General features: G+C 36.3%; 1 protein-coding gene across 5 annotated transcripts in view; it reads right to left on the reverse strand.

The window, feature by feature from the left end:
- Window positions 1–24,954, reverse strand: part of MAGI2 (membrane associated guanylate kinase, WW and PDZ domain containing 2) — a 1,357,364-nt gene that overhangs the window by 471,026 nt on the left and 861,384 nt on the right. For all 5 annotated transcript variants that reach the window (XM_043588690.1, XM_043588689.1, XM_043588693.1 and 2 more), the window contains exon 5: window positions 7,362–7,572. In XM_043588690.1, the coding sequence (XP_043444625.1) occupies window positions 7,362–7,572 (211 nt within the window). The remainder of the gene's footprint in view (window positions 1–7,361; window positions 7,573–24,954) is intronic.

Genomic DNA, 24,954 nt, shown 5'->3' on the forward strand with positions numbered 1-24,954 from the left:
TCACCATTGTCAGACCATGATCTCAGCCAAAATCAAGACCCAGAAGCTCAACTGACTGACCCACCCAGGTGCCTCTAAAATAATGTTTTCAATACTGCACAGATGTTAGATGATGTTTCACTAACTGAAATTTTATTAGTGGAATAAAAAACTTCTATTATCAAACATACTCCTTTGTTGCATTTTCTCTAAAAATATTAACAGACTTAAAACAGTTATAAAACACTGAATTTAAAAAAACCTCCTACAGGGGTGCCTCGGTGGCTCGGTCAATTAAGCATGTGACTCTTGGTTTTGGCTCTAGTCATGATCTCATGGTTTGTGGGACTGAGCCCCAAGTGGGGCTCTGCCCTGAGCTCACAGCCTGCTTGGGATTCTCTCTCTCACTTTCTCTCTGCCCCCCCCCCTCATTCCTTCTTCCTCTCTTTCACTCAAAATAAGTAAATAAACATCAAAAACTTTTTTTAAAAATAAGTAAAAATTCCTCCTACAAAGCCAATTCTGAATCATAGCCTTTAACTGAATCATAACTTTAACTTTACATAGTCAAAATGTATTTTCACCTGGGGAATACTGTATTAGAAGAATAATCAGAGATTGAAGTGAATGATATTTGACTGCATGAAGCATAATCTTTTGAACAAGGTTTAAACAAGGTCCAGGTAAATATTTTATTGTCTATTGGACAGTTCAAAATGTGTTTGGATGTTAAAGTTTCAATAGCAGGTGTCATACAGGTTCAGAGACAATAATCACAGAGATTACTGACTACATTTTACATAATTTTAAAAATAAATGTTAGTTCTTTTTTTTTTAAGTAATCTTTACACCCAATGTGGGGCTCAAACTCATGACCCTGAGCCAATATCAAGAGTCACATGCTCCACCAGCTGAGCCAGCCATGGGCCTCTAAGTGTTAGTTCTTAAAAGTATATGAATTGATTACATTTTATATCATAGTCAATGAAATCCTCAGGATGGTGACATCATTTTCCGGAAGGCTGTCTTTCTCCTTTATATCATATTTCCAAAAAGAAGATTACAGGGACTGACTGGATACAACTAATTGATACTGAACAGTAGGAGCTTTTTCATTCAAGGATCCATTTTTCATAGTACTACTATTTTTCCTCTTTATACTTGGTAATTTACATAAAAAGTTATTGTCAATGACCTCTATAATGGTTGTTTCTTAAATAATATTTTAAAATATTTATTGATCATGTGAATGTGTGAGTTTGCCATCATATTATCTTTCATATGTTTAGAAAACATTTAAAAAAAATTTTTTTAACTTTTATTTATTTTTGAGACAGAGAGAGACAAAGCATGAATAGGGGAGGGTCAGAGCGAGAGGGAGACACAGAATCCAAAGCAGGCTCCAGGCTCTGAGCTATCAGCACAGAGCCTGACGCAGGGCTCGAACCCACAAACCATGAGATCATGACCTGAGCCGAAGTCGGACGCTTAACTGATTGAGCCACCCAGGCGCCCCCAGAAAACATTTTTGAGAGGTTTTATTATAAATATAGTTTTGGATATTATGACTGTGAGCTGCATACAGTTTTGTTTAAAACATATTATTTTCTGTCTGGGGATTGCACTGGAATCTTGTGTGGCACAAGAAAAAAGAATATGAAACAAAATCAATATCTCTACTGTTTTGTAATACAAATTACAGACAGTAAGCACAGACCACATTTTGTGACTGGTGGGAATGTGCCGAGTTGAGGATGTGAAAGCTGGAGTTGCTGCACCCCCAAAAATTGGTTTTGCTTTTCTTTCCAATAAGTTTCCCAAGTATTCTCTCCACTATTTCATAAATAAAAGTTTTTAATTTGTTTGAAATGGCAATCAGTGATTTACTGAACACTTAAGGAGATACAGAAACATGAACACAGGAGGAAACAGATTATATGTGTGTCTTCCTGAGAATTGAAAAGCAAATTCATCCTGGACAGTGATTTAGAAAACCATGTGCAGCTATGACATTTTTCACAGATGTGATTTTCAGTTTCAAAAGCCTGCTTTTAAAAATCTATTATTTAAGATGACACAGCGTTCAGTGCCATTCAGGGAGATGGTAGTAAACAAATAGGTTCTTGTTGTCATTTTGTTTTTTGCCAAAGGAATAGCAGTCTCTTTTATGTCACTAACTAAACTGACTCCCAAACAAAGAAGGAATTTAATGGGATTCCCAAAGCATGTCAATACAGATTAACCCTATGGCGTCTCTGCTTTATGGAACATTTAGCCTCTGGAATGGCGAACTTCTGGCCGAGAAACCTATAAACAAATACTATTTGTAATATGAAAGTTTACTTTTATTTCAACCAATGTTTGTTTATACGGTAGAGGTAGTATGGAATAATGGCAATAGCTGTGCAAGGTGACAGGACTACGCGACCATAAGCATGTTAATTTGTCCAGGGTGCCTCAGAATCTCTATGAAGTGGAGTGTATCAAATGCTCACAAGGTGGCTATGATATAATATATACAGGCACCATGGCGAAATGATTAAGAGCAAGGACGCTGGAGAAAGACTTCTGTCCACAAAAGTATGAATCTTGTGAGTTTTGCTGATGACTTGCATTCCTAGGGTTTATTATTATTATTTTTTAAGTTATTTATTTATTTATTTTGAGAGAGGGAGAGAGAGAGAGAGAGAGAGAGAGAGAGAGAGAGAGAGGTGGGGAGGGGCAAAGAGAGAGGGGGACAGAGAATCCCAAGCAGATTCTTCACTGTCAGTGCAGAGCCCGACGCGGGGCTTGAATTCACAAACTGTGAGATCATGACCTGAGCCGAAACGGAGAGTTGGACACTTTAACCAACTGGACCACCCAGGGGCCTCTCTATTCCCATGCCAAGCATATGGTATGTGCCCTACAAAGATGTGTTGAGTAAATGGACTCAAAGCATCTTGGCTTTGTGAATTCTGGAATATGTGACCACAAACAAATTACTTACTTCTGCAAGCCTCAGTTTCCTAAAGTGAGAATTAAATGAGCACAGCATAAATGCTTCATATATTAGCTATTACTGTTCAGGTAACCTGAACACAGCCTGAACAAAGCTGGCACTCAGTATGTGGTAACTATTGTTACTAATTTGAATTTACAATCAATATGCCATCTATTTTAAAAGACATTATTAATGAGGGTGATATTATGAATTAAGGAAACTACTCGTTTTAAACAATATTATTCATTGCAGAGTCTTTTGAAAATTGCTCAACATAAGACATTATGAATACTTTTAAGCATGTTTAGAGGAGAGCATTCACTCACAGTTTAAAATTCCATTGCTTAAAAATGCTTTCTCACATTGAGGAGGGCACGTGTTGGGGTGAGCACTGGGTGTTGTATGGAAAGCAATTTGACAATAAATTTCATATTAAAAATAAAAATAAATAAATAAATCAAAATGCTTTCTCAGATGTTAACTTTTTCTCATTAAATATCACTGTAAATAATAAAAGGAATCAGCGTTGATACATTCATCAAAGGAAGCAGTTCTGAAAAGTGTGGGAAATATAGTTGACCCATGTGTTCAGTACCGAAAACAACAAAATGACTTCTCACCTTCTAAATGTAAAACTTGTTATGTATTGAGACATATAAAGTATTTTGTAATACTGCATAAATCAATAACTATTTTAAAATATTACTGTACAGAAGAGCAAAAAAAATTACTTGCTATCTTAATTCAAAACCCACAGTACATATATATATATATATATATATATATACACACACACATATATATATATATATATATATATATATATATATATATGTTTTTATTTATTTTTGAGACCGAGAGAGACAGAGCATGAGCAGGGGAAGGGCAGAGAGGGAGACACAGAATCCGAAGCAGGCTCCAGGCTCTGAGCTTTCAGCACAGAGCCCGACATGGGGCTCGAACTCACAGACTGTGAGATCATGACCTGAGCTGAAGTTGGATGCTTAACTGGCTGAGCCACCCAGGCACCCCTGTATATTTTAAATATATGTTTAAATTAACATTTCAGCAAGGTAGAGTTCCCCTCTCGTATTCAGAAATATATACATATGTGTTAGGTATTTATATTTATATATTTAAATTTTATACACAGAACCACATGGTCCTTCTGCCTTGTTTTCCTTATTTTCTGTTTTATCACAATCTTCATCTCACAAGAGACAGAATTCAGTCAAGTGTAGCGAGGGGTGTTGCCTACCAAGGGAGACCTCCCTGTAAATGACTCTCACAATGTTACCAGAGGGAAATTCTCACTGATGCCAGCTCTTCTTATTTCCCAAATCTATCTATCTTCCCTTCTGTCTGTTTTATCTTTCTCTTAACTTACTCTACTTGCCTTTCTGTCTTCTTTCTTTAACTCAACTTTGCTCCAGGACTGCAAACTTTTATATTACAAATACTATTTGTTTTCTAAGTTTCTTGGCTAAAAAATCCTGGGGCCTACCATGGGTTAGTCTCTAGATTATTGTCCCACCATGCTCCTTCTCCTGTCACTGTCTCCTGCTCTATCAGACTGTTTCCAAGGGTCTTTTATATTTACAAAAGAATTCATTGTGGTATCACTTAAAAGGCACACACAGGTCAATGACAGCGTGCTGAAATGCTGATTTTGTCAAATGTAGTTAGGAAGGAGAGGGGCATTCCAGAGCAAAGAGTGAAAGCAGTCAGGAGGGAATCAGGGAAAACTGAGGGAAAAGTAAAGCAGAGTGGGAGTGACATGCAGGCAGAGAGAAAGGAAACCACAGTGCAAGTGGTAACGGTGTGGAAATGAGGCACTAGATGAAGAAGACACTGATCCCTCCCTAGTCTGATTTTTGAGCTCATTGCACTGAGTCTTGAGATTCAAATGTAAGCGTTTCAAGAAATGAACAGATAGGGCTTGGAGTGGTCCATGGGGAGGCTGGAGTGGGGGGTGTCTTCATCCTGTGGAGAAACCTTTAAGAAGGGTATTTGCACCTGTCTTCTATAGGAATCTGCTTCCCGTCACACTCCCATTTCAATCTTAACTCAAGGCATCTTCACTTCCCTAAACTCTGGGTGGGTCTCCCCATGATCAGCTTTCTTGCCAAAATGAAATTGTCTCCTCTTTTATATCTTAATTGTCCACTTCAACCTATCTCTACTCCTCTTGCTCATTCATTCTTCCCTGAAGTACCAGGAAGAAGATAAACAAAGAAAACCCCCTGCCTGTCTTTCAAAAGCACTAATGATCTAGGAAATGGAAACAGAGCAATAATGTCACCGGATTCTCTAACGAATGCTTACTTCTCTAGTAGGGTCTTCTCACTAGCCCTGATAAACTCAGGGAATGGGTCTTTGTAACAAAAGTTCCTATACCTGGAATGCTGTGTCTACACATTGCCAACTCTATGAGACCTCACCTTCCCTATGATGACTCTTTTTATTACTTAAGTCTTTGTTCAGTAAGTCCTTCTCTGCATAGTATCACAAAACTCAGAAATTAGTTGTCTGCCAATTGTTTATGCCTCTCTTCCCCAAATTGAACAACAGATCTCAACACTAAATTTGAGAACACGAACAACATCTCATGAATCTTTGAATTCTGACACTGGGTGACTCACTAGAGTATTAACAGAATCATTTTGGTAGATTTTCCCAAGTCCTGACAAAGGCTCAACATTTACTACATACCATGAGCACAATTTCTGTCTTCCAAAGCCCGTTTTCTTCACAATCCCAAAAATCTGACATTATTTAAAAGAGAAAAGATCATTTTGTAATCACAAAGATTTTTATAATTGAATTATTGGAAGCCTTGTAAGGAAACAGTTCTTTAATCTACTTGTCATACTGGTTTTCCTTTACTAATGCCACATACCCTTATTCCCCCTGTATTATATAATAAAAAGTGTATATTATCAGTCTCCTTCTTCTGAATATTAATTTTCCTGAACATCAATGCATGAACTCACATCTAGGGTTTATCCTTTGAATGATTCCATGCTGTACTTATCAATAACAAAATTATGTTTTAGATTTAAATATTTTTGAGCATTTAAAAAAATCTATATGACTTTCTCTTTCCCAATTAACTGATAAAAGATATCTTTGGGTCATTGATTATAGCAATAAAAATAATGCAAGAGTTTTTTTTTTTTAATTTACAAGATCTGTCAAAAGGTGAATAGTAGGGATTCATTCTCTGCAAATCACTGTATTTCTCATCCCATGTTGGAGTCAAGCAGAGCACCAAGTAATTACCTCATTATACATTCCCTTGGACACATGTATCAAAGTTCCCACCTTCACATGAGAATTAAATATTGGTATGTGGTAACATTTCAATTTCACAACTGAATTCTGCCTACAGAGATCTAAGTCACAAATCACTCCAGGTTGGGTAAGGAATCCAGTTTTAATATTTTTTCTTGAATAATCAGAGTTTACACATTTTTATCTACTGTCAGCCCTGAAAACTTCAGATTCTATTAATTTTTCTGTTTGAGTCTTGTTTGAGGGAATGTGTTGAAGGAATATGTGTTGCTCATTTACAATATTTTTAGTTTTTATTTTTCCTAATTAACCTTTTGATTGTCTTATGCACATCAACAATTTAATTTTGTGCTGAGATCTTCACCTTAGGAGTTTTTTTTTTTAATGGTTCTAACTCCTAGAAGATAAAGAAAGGAAAACTTTACTAACAGTATTGGTGATAAAATATTTTAAAAATCAGTTTGGAAAAAAAGTCCAAAAAGAAAGAAAAGATTAGGTTGAGTCCGTATCACCAGGGAGTTCAAGATTAGCATTTCGGTTCCTTTGGCCAGTCATAAAGATGGTCAGCAAAAATAGGATAAAATTAATAAAAAATGAGTGTGATGAACTATACAATACAAAACCAAACAATTTTATTGACATCTGACCTCTGCGTGAAGACCTTGCAATGTTGCCTTTTGTGACAAGTAAGAATTTTGCACTAAATAGCTGCATAATTAAATGTGATGGAGGATGTTTCCAGCAATCTGACTTAAAAATGGGATTACCTCATTTGAACTACACAGAAATCTTGACAGGGTAGAGTAAGCATTTCCCATGACAGGTAGATTATGTCTAACTCAATAGTAATGCCACAGAGAGATTTACCTTTTTAGTCATGATTATAACAAATTTTACAGTGTAATTGTCTCATTTGATTTATAGCTATAATCTAGGACCCTTAATTGTATGAAGGCACTGTCCATTATTCTCTCACAAAGAAGAAAGCTAATAGCAGAAACAGTAAAATTCAGTATTTTATTTTGACCAACGTCTCTATGTGCTACATCATTCCTATGCAGCTATGATCTTCATGGCAACACCCAAAGAAATGTGTGACACTCACTCTATGAAGTAGACTTCACCCTTCTCTGTATAGGCCATTTCCCAGTTATCAGGCAATGGGTCTGACTCCTCATTCTCTTCAGGTTTAGTTGGTTTTGCATCATCCATCTGCTCCTTCAGCTCTTCGGGCTGACTGTATACTGGTGCAGGATAAGGCTGGGAGGGTGTCTCCCCTGAGGCACCTGCACTCTTGTCTTCATGTTCACTGGATTCTACAAGAGAACAAGAGCATGCGGTCAGTCACTCTAGCCACAGTAACTTCTCAGTGATGTGGAGTATGATGCACCAGGGTAAATAAGCTCTAGGCTAATAGGAAAAGCATCATTGCAAACATCTCTGACAATGATCTCTAGGCCTATCTGAGTTCCTCTTTCACTTCTCATTCTTCTCTATCCTTCATCTAATTATTGCTGATTACTGAACTGGAGGACCATTTCACAACACAGGTGTGGTAAGCAGAATAATGACTCCTTAAAGATGCTCACATCCTACTTCCTGGAACCTGTGAATGAATGTTACCTTACATGGCAAAGGAGAATTCTCAGATCTGATTAAACTAAGGGCCTTGAGATTGGGAGATTATCTTCAATTATTTAGTTGAACTCATTGAAATGACGAGCGTCCTTAAAAGTGTAATAGGAAGACAGAAGAGGAGGGTGAAGGGGAGATGTGACACTAAAGAATAGCCAAAGAGATACAATGCTGCTGGCTTTGAAGATAGAAGGGGACCAACCAACCACAAGCCAAGAAATGTGAATGGCCTCTAGAAGCCAGCAAATCAAGGGTATAGATTCTCATCTAGAGCTTCTAGAAAGTAACACAGTCCCATTGACACTTTGATTTTAGCCCAGCAAGACCCATGTCAGAGTTCTAACCCACAGAGCTGTAAGACAGTAAATTTGCATTGTTTTAAGCCATTAAGTTTGTGGTAATTTGGTATAGCAACAAGAGAAAATTAATACAACAGAGTAAAACCTAAAAGAGATACATATATTAAAAGTAATTGGTAACAGGCTTGGAAGACAGACCCAAGAGTCTGAACATGTAGGTAGCACAAGCTCCAGAATGAGGAAAAGGAACACATAGAGAAGAAATAATAACTCAACAACAACAAAAAAATAGAAGAAAATTTACCTAAGATGAAGAAACACTTGAGTTTGCAGACTGAAATGGTTCACTGAATCTGACGCCAGATTAATGAAGCACATAGACTCCTAAACACATCTAGGTGAAATTTCCAAACTCCGATGTTAAAAAGCAACTTTAGTAGCTCCTGCACTGAAGAAACATGATTACTTACAAAGAAAAGAGGAACAGAAGAACATGAGATCTTTCATCTGTGATACTCTAAGCTCAAAGAAAATAAGGTAACATCTATAGTAACTTGAGAAAAAAAAGTACAGCAACTAAAGTAACTTAACTCTACCAAAATATTATTCCTCTATCCAGGCAAAAGAAAGTCATTTTAAACATACAGAAGTTCTGAATAGGTCCTATCCATGCATCCTAATTAAGGACAACATTTGAGAAATTACTCTAACAGGATCATGGGGATTCAATCAAGGCAGATATCTCAAAATAGGGAGAGAAAAGGAGAAAATAAAAATTAAGAAGTAAATCCTGCATAATATACCTAAATATAAATGGACGATGATCACATTTTTGGACATTTGTAATAGGTGTTAAAAACAAATTCGTGTAAGACAAGAAAACATTATATGGAAAATCTAATACCGGCATGAACTTTAAACTATATGTTGGTTAAGTTCAGGTTCTAGAGGGTGGAGAAAAGGTAGGGAAATAAAGACATTTTAAAGGTCTGAAAGGGGCACACCAGAAAATGGGTAAACAGGATCATTTTAAAGTCTACCTTTCCACGGGATTAGATTATTGGGCAAGTGTTGTGGTCAAGGTGTAGACGTAATAGTATAATGAGGATATTTTTAAAATATCACCTAATGTATAGTCTCTCTGAGCTATTCAGAATTTCTTTTTCTTCCCATTTAGCTTTTCTGCCACTAACGAGAGACTATGAGTCTTATCTGTCAAAGAAGAGTAGATTTGGTGTTGTCTAGAAAAAGAAATATTTTGGGGTAAATAAAAAGAAAGATATAATGCAGAGTAAATTCCTGCAAGATAAGATGGTGTGATTGGGAGAGAAATTCAAAGGGGGAAATATTCAGGTTTAAGACACTGCGTGGTTCATTCAGGGATTCAGCACCACTATCTTCAGGTTTGGTCTGGGTGTGATGTGGTAGTGATGAGCAAAGGGAAACCACAGAAAAGTTCAAGGGAGCCCAAAGGAGAAGAGGCCTCTGAATTGCTTTAGTTTAGCACTTTGTGAGAGATGTTTCCTGCTGAGTGGCTCCACGTCTCCACTGGTGGGTCAGAACAGAGATAGTGAATAAAAAAATTGGAAAATACCACTCCAAGACTCCCCTGTGGTATGGATGTCACCAAGAGTCCAAGTATTCCCCAGTGGGAGATTTGCAAAACAACTCAAGAGTAGAGAACCAGGGGGCCTGCAGAGTCACTATGGCTTCCTCATCTGTAAGCTGTGGTAGAGACAGCTTAACCCAAACACTGGAAGGAGAGTCCTATTGACAGATGCCAGTGTAAGGATAGGACAGTCAACTTAAAAATATGAAAGTCTACAACCATTTGGGAACATAACCAGTAACTATTAACATTAAAAATATACATACACAAATGCACATGTTCTTTGGCAAAGTAATCCCGCTTAATATATATCTCTATATATGGGAATATATCCTCTATAGATAGATAGATAGATAGATAGATAGAAATATATCCTCTAGAAAAAAGGTGTTATGGTATAAGAATACATATATAACAATATATATTGCAGTATATGTAATAATAAAGCCCTGAAAATGGTTTTAATGCCTAACAATGAAAATATGATTAAGTAAATTGTGGTTATCATTACCATGGAAAACTGCATTTTAAAAACAATGAATTAGATGTGTATCTATTGTACTGAAAAAGATGCTCATAATTACTACTCAAAGAGTAATCCAAGTTGCAAAGTAATATATATTGTTAATCCTATCTTTAAAAATAAGCAAACACCAAGTTCTCTTAGATATATGCATATAGCTTTGCATATAATTATATGAACATGAAAACAGGATGGAAGATGTATAATGTATTACCAAATTTGATTACTTAAGGATAGTAAATTTAGATGGGGTGGAAGAAGTCGTGTTTATGTATCTCTGCATTCATTGGCTGTCTATTATATTTATAACTTTAAAAATTAATAAAGGTAATTTACAAGGAGTTAATTAAAGTTGAATGCTACCCTGTCTCAATCAGTTGCTTAGATCAATGTTTTCCCTACATGCATCAATCTCAGAGGGCCATATTAAGGTATCTATAAGAATTAGGAAACACAAGAACATGTTACCAGCTTTCATGGTTTTGCCCTTAAAAAGAAGACTTTATTAAAAGAATATGGATGCAGTCTTCCAGCTGATTCCTCATAAAGAATTGACCTTTGTAAATATGTGGGAAAGAAGCAGCAAGAAAAGATACCATTGCTCTCTTGAGATGCTCATTTCTGTACCTTATTACATATAATTACCAATACACGAAATACACTGCTCTCAGGTGTTTCCAAATGTCATGTTGTATTTGAAAAGTTAAAATGCAAGGTCATGTTCTGAAATATTCACTCATTCAATATTCACTTAATCAATATTTATTAAGCACACAATTGTCAGGAACTCAGGACAGAAGAATGAACAAGAGAGGCATGATCCCTGCTCTTGTGGACCTCAAAATATGTCAAGATGTGTAATCTTTAAACAATTTTAAGTGTGATGAATGCTTTCCCAGGCAAATCTGGGATATTATGCATATGCATTCACCTAATTTTATATAAAGAGTCAAGGAAAGCCTTTTTTCCCCAATGTGCTACTGACCTGAAACTTGAAAAATAAATCAAGAGACTTTTTTCAGAGGAAGGTAATGGAGAAAAAAAAATCAATAAACAAGGGCTTAATTAGGCAAAGCCTTAGAAACCATGCTCAGAATTTGGGGCTATATCCTAAAAGCAATGAGAATACGTTGATGTGTCTTAATCAAGGAGACAACACAACCAGATTTTCATTCCCCACAAAGATTCCCCTTAACTATTCTGGGGTTTTACGAATGGCAAGAGTAGATATTTACAGATCAGTGGGGAGTTATTTTTGTGCTCCAGATGAGAGATGATAGTGGCATGGGCATGGAATGAGTGGACTGAAAAATATTTAGAGGGTAGATTTGGTATGATTAAAAAAAACTGGACAGATAAGAAAAAAAATGAGACGTCACGGTAAACCTGGTGGCAAAGCCATTCACTGAGATAGAAAATATGACAGAAGGAGCAGGACTGTGTGGGGAGATAGGGGAATATGTGTATTGTTTTGGGCACACGGAGACAGAGGTCTATGCCAATCTCACAATGGACATGTCATGTCAAAGAGTGTTTGGCTGGAGAGAATCAATTCAAGAAACAACAGAATATGGCTAGACTGTATCATAATTTATGCCAGGGGAGTGAATGAAATTGCCTGGAGAGGCGGTGTAGCAAGTGGAAATTGGAATCCCTAGAGCAGCTGTCTGAGGAATTCCCACATTTAAGAGTCAATGAAAGAATGATTAGGAAAGAACAGTCAGGAAAGTAATAGGAAAACCAGTTGATCTTCATGCCATAGAAGCCAAACAAAGGGCAATGAGGAGGAAACACTTACTACCTTTGGCCAAAGCTTCTAAATAGTCCACAATATAAGGGCATCAAATCTATTGAAATTAATGACACGGAGGAGGTCACTGGGGTTATTAGCTACCAGTTATGGTAGTAGTTATAGTGGAATGGTGGGTGCAGAAACCAGGTTGGAATGGACTAAAGAGTGAATGAAAATATATAATATGCTGACAGAGAATTCATTCAAGAAGCTTAGATATGAATAAATATACTTTTTTTTTTTACTTAAAGTTGAGTCTTTGGAGATTCCTACAATTATATTTATTGATGTGCCAGAGATTATGGTGACAATTTCTCTCAGTTTGTCTAACATGTGTTTAACTCATTCATTCCTTTATTCTTATCTAATGGATTAATCATTACATTAGCAAACACGAATTTAATACCTACAATGTGCAAGATACTTGAAAAGAGCTTAATAGGGGAGAGAAGAATTTTATCAGGCTGGGTTGATAGGAAGTAATCAACTAGTAATGAACTGTAGTCAACTGTAAGTAATCAACCAGTAATGAACTGGGTTGATAGGAAGTAATAAGTAGCACCTACTTTCTCTATCTGAACAAAATAAGAGAAAAAAATGAGTAAGGCAAATGGAGAACTGTAACATTCCCATATTTACTATTCATAAAGGCCAATCTATGGATGTAGTTTATGGTCAGAGTCAAGGGCTTCTGGTGAAACCCAGAATCAGGCAAATTGTATCCACAGGCAGCACAGAACCAGGGCAGGCTGCCCATGCAGGGGCAGAATCTATTTTCAGATGATGAATGTAGAACATTAAAAGGAAGAAAAAGAGGAGTTGAGTCAAGGAGGCCCAAATATCCTAAGATGCATCATTCAGATAAGTCACGCCCATTCTGTCTGGGTAGCATAGGTTAAGGTGCCAGGAGAGTGCAAATTAAGTACCTTCTTTGACATGTAAGACAACATGGTGGATAGAGAGGAAGTACCTCCCCCCAACTCTAGGTAACTACATACAGTACTATCATAATGATTTACTAAGTGATATTCAATGACACTAAAGAGTTATATACAAATTTCTAGGATGGCAATATAGCATATGGAAATAATAATACCTAAGGCAATTGTCTGAAGAATTCCAATACTTAGCAGTCAGCGAGAGAAGGAACTGGCATTCCATTTCCTATATTACTATGACAGTGTTGTTAATTAATTAATTAAACATTTGTTGAGACCCTAGTAAGTGCCAGGCACTAGGTTAGGCAGTGGGTAGTCAAAGAGAATGTGGTCCAAATGGTATGCATTGTTAGTTTGCTAGGGCTGTCATAACAAATACCACAAACTGGATGCCTTAAACAATAGAAATGTGTTATCTTACAGTTCTGGAGACTAAACATCCTAAATTAAGGGTTTGGCAGGGCCATGATCCTTCTGGAGGCACTAGAGAAGGATCTATTCCAGACCTGTCTGCTAGCTTCTGGTATTTACTTGGTTTATGGTAGCAGAATTCCAGTCTTCATATGGCGTTCTTACTGTGTACATGTCTGTGTCTCGATTTCCCCTTTTTATGAGGACACTAGTCATACTGGATCAGGGGCCGGCTTACTCTAGTATGACTTCATCTTAACTAATTGCATCTACAATGACCCTATTTCCAAATAAGTTTGCTTTCTAAAATTCTGGTGACTTGGACTTCAGTATAGAAATCGGGGAAAGGGCTCAATGCAACTACTTACATAATATATTAGGTGAGTTCAGCTTACAATTCACTGAACAGTCATGCTACCTCATAATAGTTTCCCTGCTTCATAAGAAAAATAGAAGATAACTTTACTGCATTTTGGATAATATGATTAAGTCTCTTCTGTGAGGCTTATTATTTTTAATCAGATATTTTGGGTAATGTATAAGTAACTGAGAATGTACCCATTAAGAGCAGAATGGATTTAAAAAAAATAGACTAGTTTTTAAAAAATTTTAAGTTTACAGCAAAATTAAAGAAAAGTATAGAGATTTCCCATATATTCCCTGCGTACGCTCCATGCATAGAGCCCTCCCATTACAATCCCCCACCAGTGTGGTACATTTGTTACAACTGATGAACCTACACTGCCACATCATTATCACCCAAAGACCATAGATTAAATTAGGGTTCACTGTGGATGATACATCTTATGGGTTTAGACAAATGTATAATGCTATGTATATGCCATTATAATATCATACCAAGTTTCACTGCCCTAAAAATCCTCTGTGCTCTGCCTGTTCATCCCGGCCTCCCCCTCTAACTCCTGGCAACCACACTTATGCTTTTACTGTCTTCATAGTTTTGCCTTATCCAGAATGTCATATGGTATAGAGCCATTTCAGATTGGCTTCTTGCACTTAGTAATGAGATGCACTTAGTAATATGTATTCAAGTTTATTGAATGTATTTTAATGGCTTAGAGCTCATTTCTCCTTAGGACTGAAAACATTCCATTATCTGGATGTACCACCCAAACTGATATTTACTAATAAAAGGATGGGAAAGAACAGATCTTACATGCCAAACAAGGGTGCACGTATAGCCACTCCTGTTGACATGCCTCTCTCTCCTCTCACGGACTTCAGCTTAGACAAGCATGGGTGTAGATGTGCCCGCACACAGACCTCATATATGTCAGATCTACAATTTGTGAAGTCCTGGATTATTTAAATTTTGACTAAGAAGGGACCAAATAATCCAGGTATATGCTTTACTTTTAGAGCACTGTGAAGCTATTTCTTGATTGAAAGTAGCCATGTAGAATTGTCCTTTTTGACTTCCAAGACAAATTTCTCAGCCTGGTCTTATTGTTAAATCTAAACATGAATTTTTGGATACGTAAATGTAATTTTTTCCTAAGATGCTTGCTGCTGAAGTGAACAGACTTTATCAAACACTGACATTTTTTTCTGAGTATTCCATTTTGCATTTCTAGGTCACTTAGATGCCTTATGAACCAGAGCAAGGCATGTTTTGTTTTGTATCACTAACAATAGAATCAAAGAATATTTCAATAAAGAAGGAACATCTCTTTTTAAAGAATGATAATGATAAAAAAATTTCCTTTGACCAGAACTGTTGAATTTCCTAGAAGCTCTACAGAGACATTGAGACACAAAACAGACATTGACAATGTAGTCTTATAAAGGAGGACCTATAAAAAACCATATTTTACGTACACCTTTGCTGTTGTGAAGGTTTAAGAAATATAATTTCTTTCCTCTTTCCTAATGTAATGGTGTTTTGTTGGATTTAGCAAATGCTTTTCTTCTTCACATAAGAAAATAAGAAAAACCCAAATATCTGTACATTGTAGAGGGACTGCAAGCCATTTAATTGGAAGAGAATTAAATGTATGCATTTTTACATAATTCAGTCCACCTCACATAAATTCTATAGCTCTGGTCTAGTCTAAGGTGTTGAGATACAACAATATGTATTGTTGCCATTCCATTTGCTTACACGTTTATCGCCCTACAAATATCTAACACATTGCCTTTTGGACACAAGACTAAGAATAAATCAGAATGCCATTGTTTTGAATGCCCCACTCAGTTTTATTAAAGAATAATCAGAAACCAAGATAAAACCATTTCAAGAAGAATGCCTGTTTTATATGTTATCCATATTTTCACTTGACATGGTCTATGCATATAGTTAATGTTGAAATTTATGTAATTGCCATCCTTCGAAACAAGGGGAAAACAATGTTTTTAAGCTAGACAGGAAATTGTTGATTTTATTTCTTGAACTGTCATAAAATTTGAATTTCCAAAATTTGGTTTACCCTGTGAGAGCTCTGGGATTTATATTTCTAATGGCTATGTGACAAATTTTAATGAATCTAATCATTTGTTTCCCTCCTGTCTTCATATTATTTCTTTAGAAATAAGCATAGCTAGAGAGAATTGTGAGGAACACATTTGTAGTTGATAAGAAAAGAGAATAGGAACAATCTGAGATAATTTTTTTCTTTTGATTTTTGTTTAGTGCTTCTAAGGTAACAACAAACACACTCCACAAGAAACAGAAGAACATAATTGCTAAGGCTGGTGTCAGACTGCCTGAGTTTGAATCTGTTCTTTACAGTCAGAGGTTGGGGAAATTATTTAATCACTCTGGGCATGTCTCACTTTCCTTAAGCATACAATAGGGATAATAACATACCTCCGTATAAGCACTAGATGTGGCATGTATATAAATTGCTTAGAACAGTAGGTGTTCAGTAAATGTTATATATTATTATCAGTGAATTCTACTACTTCAAAAACACTAAGTAAATCACATAGTGAAATCAGTCAAGCAGCCTAAATAGTCTTTCCCCACAGAAACAAGAAGTGTAGTCAAGTTTGTATAATTTTAAAGATATTACTTTTTTTTTAATATCCAATTTCTGGGGCACCTGGATGGTGCAGTTGGTTGAACATCTGATTCTTGGTTTCGGCTCAGGTCATGATCTCGTGATTTCATGGGTTTGAGCCCCGTGTCAGGCTCTGTGCTGACAGTGCAGAGCCTGATTGGGATTCTGTCTCTCTCTCTCCCTCTCTTTCCGCCCCTCCCCCACTCACATACGCTCTTCTCTCAAAATAAATAAATAAACTTTAAAAATGCAATTTCTAACAAAAGAGATACACACAAAGCTAATATTTCCTTTTAAAAAGGTGTTTACATAAATTGAGTTTTCCTTCCTTAGTTGAGACATGTTGTGTGGTTAAGTGATTTAAAGGAAGAACATTCTGAGGATTTTCAGAATCCACACTTTTTTTTTTCAAGTTCTGTATTGTTCCTGTAGAGTCCTGCATTTGATTTTGCTGGGCACGAGGGGCTGCTACCGAGCAATGAACTTGGCAGCACTTTGGTACCACTGAGGGTATAGACTGAAAGCAGAATCAGAGGCTTAGCCCCCCGATTTTATATTAGCCCAATGCTTAGTCTCCTCATACATTACTAGGGCAACCTTGGTTTTCAAGTCTTTTTAGAACAGATTTCTTCTCACTTTCGTTTCTGCTCATTTGTGGTAGTGACCAAAGTGGTGGAGCATGAAGATTTACCTTGCTTTCTTGCAAACTCAGTAATCTCATCAAAAAGTGTATTTGTTATACTAATACAAGGTCTTATTGCATTTTAGTGGGGGAGGGGGCTGTCAGAGCATGGTCCTCCCTTCACTTCTAGAAGCTGAAGTTCTTAGTTAAAATTTGAACCACAGGGTCTTATAAATGAATGAACATTTCAAGGGTTGACTCTTAGATAAGAGACAAACATCGTTTCAATTGATTTTCTATTATGACCATACTATAGATTATATCCGATAGTGAAAAGTGGAGAGCATTCTGTCTTCAGAAAGGAAGCAATCATGTAGTGGCCACCTGTGTTCTATGTAGCCAGTAGATTAAAAGAAGTCAAGATTATAGCTTCTTGATCACAGAGTGCTCTTACCAATTTTCCTAAACCTTCTAAAATAAAAAGAAGGATTATACTATGGGTGCTAAAATGTTTGCATTTTAAATGATTAATGAATTTTTACTCATCATTTAAAAAACTAATTACTTTTTTGATGTAGTAAAATATGCACATGGACGAAATCCAAAAGTACAAAGGGAAAACACAACGCAAAGTAGGCTTCCCTCCTGTTTATACTCCCTGTGCTGTAGCTAGCCAGTTAGCAAAGAAGATTACTTTTCTGCTTTTTCAGAGATATTTCTATATACACTGATTACTGACTTGCAGTGTTTCTTTTTAACTTCTTAGTTCTCCTAAAGTGTTTCTAAGTTCTAAAAAAATGCATTATATAAATTCTTTTTAAAAGTTTTTATTTAAATTTCAGCTAGTTAACATACAGTGCAATATTAGTTTCAAGTGTACAATGTAACGATTCATCCCTTCCATACAACACCTGGTGCTCATCACAGGTGCACTCCTTAATCCTCATCATCTCTTTAACTCTTCCCCCACTTTCCTCCCTTCTAGTCACCATCATTTTACTCTCTGTCGTTAAAAGTCTGTTTCTTGGTTTGCCTCTCTTTTTCCCATCTTTTGCTTGTTTGTTTGTTTTGTTTCTTAAATTCCACACGGGAGTGAAATCATATGGTATTTGTCTTTCTCTGACTTATTTGGCTTAGCATAACACTCTCTAGCTCCATCCATGTGGTTGCAAATGGCAAGGTTTCATTTTTTTATGGTTGAGTAATATTCCATTGTATATACATACACCTCTTCTTTATCCATTCATCAGTTGATGAACCCTTGGGCTGTTTCCATAATCTGGCTACTGTAAATAGTGCTGCAATAGATATAGGGTGAACATATTTCTTTGAATTAGTATTGTTTTATTCTTTGAGTAAATACTTAGTAGTGCAATTGCTGGATCATAGGACAGATATATTTTTAACTTTTTGAGGAAGTTCTTTACTGTTTTCTACAGTGGCTGCAAGAGTTTTCACTCCTAACAACAGTGTATGTAAGTTCTTTTCATATAAGATATGTGAAAGAGATGAGGTAAATGAGAAGAGATGGCCCTTAGACACGGTGGTAATTTATATATAATATATTTATGTAAAATTATATGTATATAAAAATAAACTTAGAATAAAATATTAGAATTAGGGAAAGTTAGGGTAATGATTAACTGAGCTTATGACCAATTGAGGAAAGAGAAATTCCCTGTCCTGTCAAGAAATGACCTTTTATCTGTAAAATTTGTAACCAAATTGCATTTCACCTATTCAGGAAGATAGGCAGGGAAATGTGAATTACTAAGAAAACATGTTCAATACCCCAAAATTATTTTTCATCTATATCTAAAACCCTCAGTTGGTTATAGTTTCTTTGAAGCATTATAAGAACAATATGTGAAATTAAGAAAATAGAAAAGTCAAGGTCTAACCACAAGCAGAAGATGACAAAGAAAAAAAAATCCAAGATTTAAAAAACTAAATTGTAAAGACTTACTAGAAAGATTAGTAGAGGGAATTATTTCCCATTAATAAGGGAGAAGAGCTGCCTTAATAAGTGTATCTTCTTTCTGCAATATTTCATTTTTAACATTTTAGTAAAAGTAGACTAGAATAATGGCAATAAAATGAATCCCCATAACTTTGAAACTGTATATGTCATTTGATTTTAATAAATGTAATGAATTTGGAAGATGTTTATTATATAGAACCAAGTCCCACAAGCCCTCAACTAACTTTGGGTGAGAGAAACTGATATAAGTATTGAAAATATTCAAAGACCAAAGCAAGATACAAATGAAATATAGGATATAAATGTGCAGAATCTTTTAGATCTTGCTTTCAAAATTCTGAAAATATTCCACGAGACTAGTACTATGTAAAACATAATAGCCCCTTGTGAAGTTTTAGGAACATCAAAAGATCTGAAAGAGAAAAAGAAGAAGCCTTTATTTCATTTTGATCTTGATAATTCAAGTGCTATTCTTTGGGGCCAAATTGAAGTCAAGGTATTATTCGATGAGAGCCAAGAAGTCAATTAGGAGGGAAAATATGAGGCTGCTATTCCCAGCAATGAAGCTATGTAGAAGGAATGAGTGCACACAGAGACCTTCCCTCTTCAGGAACAAAGTCCAGGCCTCACCCAGAAATAACTAGAGCACTCTTTGTCTGGCAATAAAGAAGCTGAGATTTCACACTGAAATTATCGTCACTGCTTATGAGGAGAAACAGGAGACAAGAAAATGGAACACAGAGCGAAAATCAGACCTAGAGAGAATGGATGGCTATGATTAGAAATACGATTAAGCTTTAAGGATGCCTGGAGCACATGAAGCCACTTAAATATTGCATCCTGTCCTCAGGTTTCTGCAAGTGCCATACAAACCTGAGTTACCCTGGTTGTTCTTGCTCTGCACTCCTTGTTTGTCTATCAAATCTCTCTCTCTTACACATCATATCCTACACAGCTCAGAGAAGTAGAAAAATGCTCTCCACAAAGGTTGAGTGTGAGATCCCTAAAATGCTGAATCAGTCTGAGGGCACGAAGAGGTTCAAATAATGCATCGTTTTTAGTTTAATAGCAAAGTGAGCTGGCCTTGACTTGAAGTGACATTCCTGAAACTACTCATGATTTCAATTTTCCCCCCAGTGCTGTAGATAAAATTACTACTGTAGTTCATAACCATGAGCTCTAAAGTGATTATCTTATTACTTTATAATCACACTCAGAGCATTTTACAATTAGGGCAGTTTTAACTTTCAAATAATCCTTTTAAGAAAAGATGCTCCCCATTTGTAAAGGGAATATCTAATTTTAGAAGGTTGATTTAAAATAGACCCAGAAATTTACCCCTCCAATGGAAATATAAACCCTACTACTGTGTTTGGGAACAAGATCATAAAATTAAGCCTCCTCAGAGTGAAAAAGAAAAAAAAAAAAGATAAAGATCTGAGTGGATACACACATCACAGTCTCTGTGAACCCACACAAAAATAAGCAGGGGATAGGCGGCGTTGGGGTGGTTTCAGAGTGGGCTATTATTCACAGGAAAACAGCGAGATTCACTACGGAGGACATAATTCTTTTGACAGTGACAGGACCTCATTCACAAAACCAGGACTGATGGTGCAGGCACAGTCAGCGTGCCAAGCGGCACAGGACCTGGATGCGGGTCCCTAATGGTGAACTGAGATCATTGCTGAGGACACTCGGTGATCACATAAGGGACACTCTGTTTGCTCTCTGGGAGATGCAGTTCATTTGCACTAATTGCGGGCTTGGGGGCCTGGAGAAGGCGGCTCTGTGTACACATACTGTATTCCCTTTGTTGGTGAAGGTAGCTCTCACGGGCCCTGTTCCTCCTGGCATTGTGTGTGTGTGTGTGTATTAACAGAGAGATTTAGCTGCCTTTAAAATATATGTGCATTTCTAATTCTTTGCACTAGACTTACTAATAGCTGGTGAGGGGAAGCTACAATATAATGGTGAATTACTTTCCGGAAAAGTTTAGCATATAATTCATGAAATAAAAGAAATCCAAGAAAGCTTAACCCAATTACTATGGTTTATAGGATTTTCTTTTCTTCAGAAAAGTTCAATCTTAGACAAAACTATGTACTTTTTATCCACCTATTTTATTTTATTTTACTTTAATTCCAGTACAGTTAACATACAGTGTTATATCAGTTTCGGGTGTAAAATATGATTCAACATCCACCTATCTATTTTTGGTATTTTCACAGAGAAAATGAAAAATTCTTATATCTAAGAATATACATTTAAAATATACTTCTACATAATTTTCTTTAGTTATCAAATAACTTTTGAGGGAGTGGAAGATCAAGAATGTCCTATCATTTGGGGCACCTGGTCGGTTAAGCAACCGCCTCAGGAGGTTAAGCAGCCAACTTATGGTTTCAGCTCAGGTCACGATCTACCAGTTTGTTTGATGGAGCCTTGAGTGGGGCTCTGTGCTGACAGCACGGAACCTGCCTGGGATTCTCTCTCTACCTCTCTCTCTGCCCCTCCCCCACTCATGCTTTTTCTCTCTCTCTCTCTCTCTCAAAAATATATTAAAAAAAAGAATGTCAAATCTTTCAAACTTAGAAGGAACACAGGTTGAAGACCCTCAGCAGTGTAAAATGAGCATGAAATAAAGCCAATCATGTTGATGCAGTAAAGCTTTGACATTCTCTTAGAGGTTTGGTTGACTAAAGAATAAAGATTTACGAGATCTTGAGATATTTAAAGATATATACTAATCACTGACACAGCTAAACAAAAAGTAAAATTGCCCTCGTCCTGGCAGTGCTTATAATGTATGTGGGGATGCCAGACATACACATTATGAAAAGTGACCTATAAATACCAGGCTAATCAGTAGCTTCCAAATGAGTGAAGGCTGTAAATAGTACTTCGATAATTCAGAGAGAGACAGACTCAATTTTTCATCCTGGGAGTCAACAAGTGATTTCTTAGGTATATCAAAAATTTTAGTATATTTTGACCAAAAGAATAGGAGGTTACAATGTGGAGAAGGCCTTCTCAAACACGTGGATGTGTTTTATGAGTGTGGGATGTGGATCAGAGAAGAGGTAGAGGAGGAGTAGGGACCAAAGCTAACAGAGATGTTTCAGTAAAATGTGGATTGTCCAGGGAGTCTGGGGCAGTAGAAATGGAAGCTCATCCAAGTTTTGGGAAGGATAGTCATGTGATCAAGTGCTGGTTCAAGAATCTTTCATTGATGGAGGAATAATAGGCAATCTGATAGGGATGGAGCCTGGAGGAATGTAGATCAGTTAGGGGACTGTCGTCCACAAATGAGGTGACACAGCAGTAATCTAGGATGGTGATACTTGGAAACAAGAGATTAAAACTACAGGTCCAGGATCTTTTATACCCAATAATATAGAACAAGCCTGGGGGAAAGAAGCATCAAAAAACCCAGAGCTATCTGGGTGAAAAGAAGAATTTGGAAAATCAAGCAAAGGCCTTTCTGAGTTGATCAGCTTGTCTCTTTTACGGGAGAAGAATTTAGGTAGAATGTTGTATTTAAGTTGCCATAGAAATTCCTAGCATGGGGAGTCCAGGGGGCAATAGTTAGAACTACAGCTCTGGAACACACCAGAAAAGTGAAGGCTGCAGGTAAATCTACAGTATTTGAAGCCATGCAGCTGGATGTCAACTCTAACATGATAAAGATGTCTAAATATAGATGAGGTTAATGTCAAGAAAGGTTTCCTGGGGATATGAATTTTAAATATCAGTTTAAAGACAGATTCTCTAAGATGATGTAAAGATATATCATCCTTGCAAGCATTAGATCTAACACCACAGCCACAAATTCAATAAAGGGCAAATATAACAGAATACAATGTAATGAAATACACTGAGCTGAAAGACTGTGATTCGACTTGATGGAGGTCAGGAGTCATTTTGTCCTCAGCATGGTTAACAGCCCAGAGAAATGTGGCTGGAGAGAGGATGAGTTCAGGTGTTCCTGGGTCCAGATCTCAACTCTGTTACTAAATTAACTGTTACCTTAGTTAAGCACCTTTTAGCTAAATTTCAGCATATTCTTTGTTAAGTATGCTATGATTATGAGATAAGAGATAAAATACATACACTATGTCTAGCCCATGTCATGAATTCACTAAAGGAGGGTTGCCACTATTTATTTTATTTCATTTTTATTTTTGTAACTTTTAGTAGTAACATGAATAGAACTACATTTCTAAGGATAGAACTATATTGATTCCTACCACCAAACTGACATATGTCAGAAGAGAAACATTTCTGATCTGACACACTGAAAGATCATTCTATGGCTTTTCTAGGTGATATGGGCTACATCCATCTGTTTGATGTAATTTTGAGAAAAACGGGAACCTAGCATAAGGTAGTTCACATAAAATATATGAATATTTATTGATAATGTTAGTAGAGCTCCATGTAGAAATTATATATTTAAAGGTGGTCACCAACTTTACATGAATATGGTCTGAAAATACAAGGAATATATCATTCTAAGTATAAGTTCAAAGGAGAAAAAAGTGAAGAAAATGAGTAACAGAAGTAAATTGAGGACTCCTCTAAAATCTATTATTATTTACATAGAGAAAATAATTCATTTTGGTAAAGTGTATAAGGATTTAAAATTGGTAGGTTTTATGTTTAAATACATACGGAATATTATAAGAAATAGGATTTTTCGGGGCGCCTGGGTGGCGCAGTCGGTTGAGCGTCCGACTTCAGCCAGGTCATGATCTCGCGGTCCGTGAGTTCCAGCCCCGCGTCAGGCTCTGTGCTGACAGCTCAGAGCCTGGAGCCTGTTTCCGATTCTGTGTCTCCCTCTCTCTCTGCCCCTCCCCCATTCATGCTCTGTCTCTCTCTGTCCCAAAAATAAATAAAAAACCTTGAAAAACAAATTTAAAAAAAAAGAAATAGGATTTTTCTTTATATCCACAGAGCTGAATAACCCCAGTTGTAGATGACTTCAAGAAATGAAAGAAATTAGAAACTTTTGGTAGGTAGAAATTCAGAATGCCACTTTTAAAGAGGTACAAGTAAAATAGTGGTCATGCGTCTACACATTGCTGAGTAACATATTTATGCCTCTATTTGGTGCTATAAGATTCAAGATATAATAGCTGCTAAGATCATGGGTTCTTTATATACATACATATGTATATATATATATATAATTTATATTTGTATATAAATATATCTTATATTTATATATATTTCCTATATATAAACTCCAGTTACTGGGCAAATTACTTAACTGTAGTGTACCTCGGTGTCTTAATTTGTAAAATAGTACCCAATCTGTAAAATCTATTAGGACAATTAAATGAACTAGTACATAGAATGAGGTTAGGGAGTTCCCAGCACATGGCAAGCATCCAAAAGAAGTTAAATTTTACATTACTTACTATCAGTATTTTTTGTAATGGAACAGAATTGCCTCAGTAAGCTTTTCTTATGCTCCAAATGTGCCTCATCAATGACACTATTTATGCTCTGAATTGACATCTGATATTAATTAGTATTATAAGCTCTTAGTCGAAATAGGGCAGTGTTAACTAAACTTTAAGCAACAATTTTCTCAGTATTGTTGAAGTTCTTTATATCTGGTGAATGTGTATGGAAAGCAAACAAAGGCAGGATAAAAAGCCTGTGCTGGAAAAAACGTGATGAGGTTCAAAAGGTGAAAAGCTGCACATATGTATATGAGAAGGAGGCAAAGTGAATCCTAAAATTTCTATTGGAGAAACATAAAAGAAAACAAGGTTTTCTAATAAGGGATGACAGAGCAATTCTCTGGTTTGGGGCTGTTTCCTCCATCTTTGAACACTGGGCAAAGAGCTGCCTAATTTA

This window comes from Prionailurus bengalensis, chromosome A2 (assembly GCF_016509475.1).
Source record: "Prionailurus bengalensis isolate Pbe53 chromosome A2, Fcat_Pben_1.1_paternal_pri, whole genome shotgun sequence".
Taxonomy (NCBI): Eukaryota; Metazoa; Chordata; class Mammalia; order Carnivora; family Felidae; genus Prionailurus; species Prionailurus bengalensis.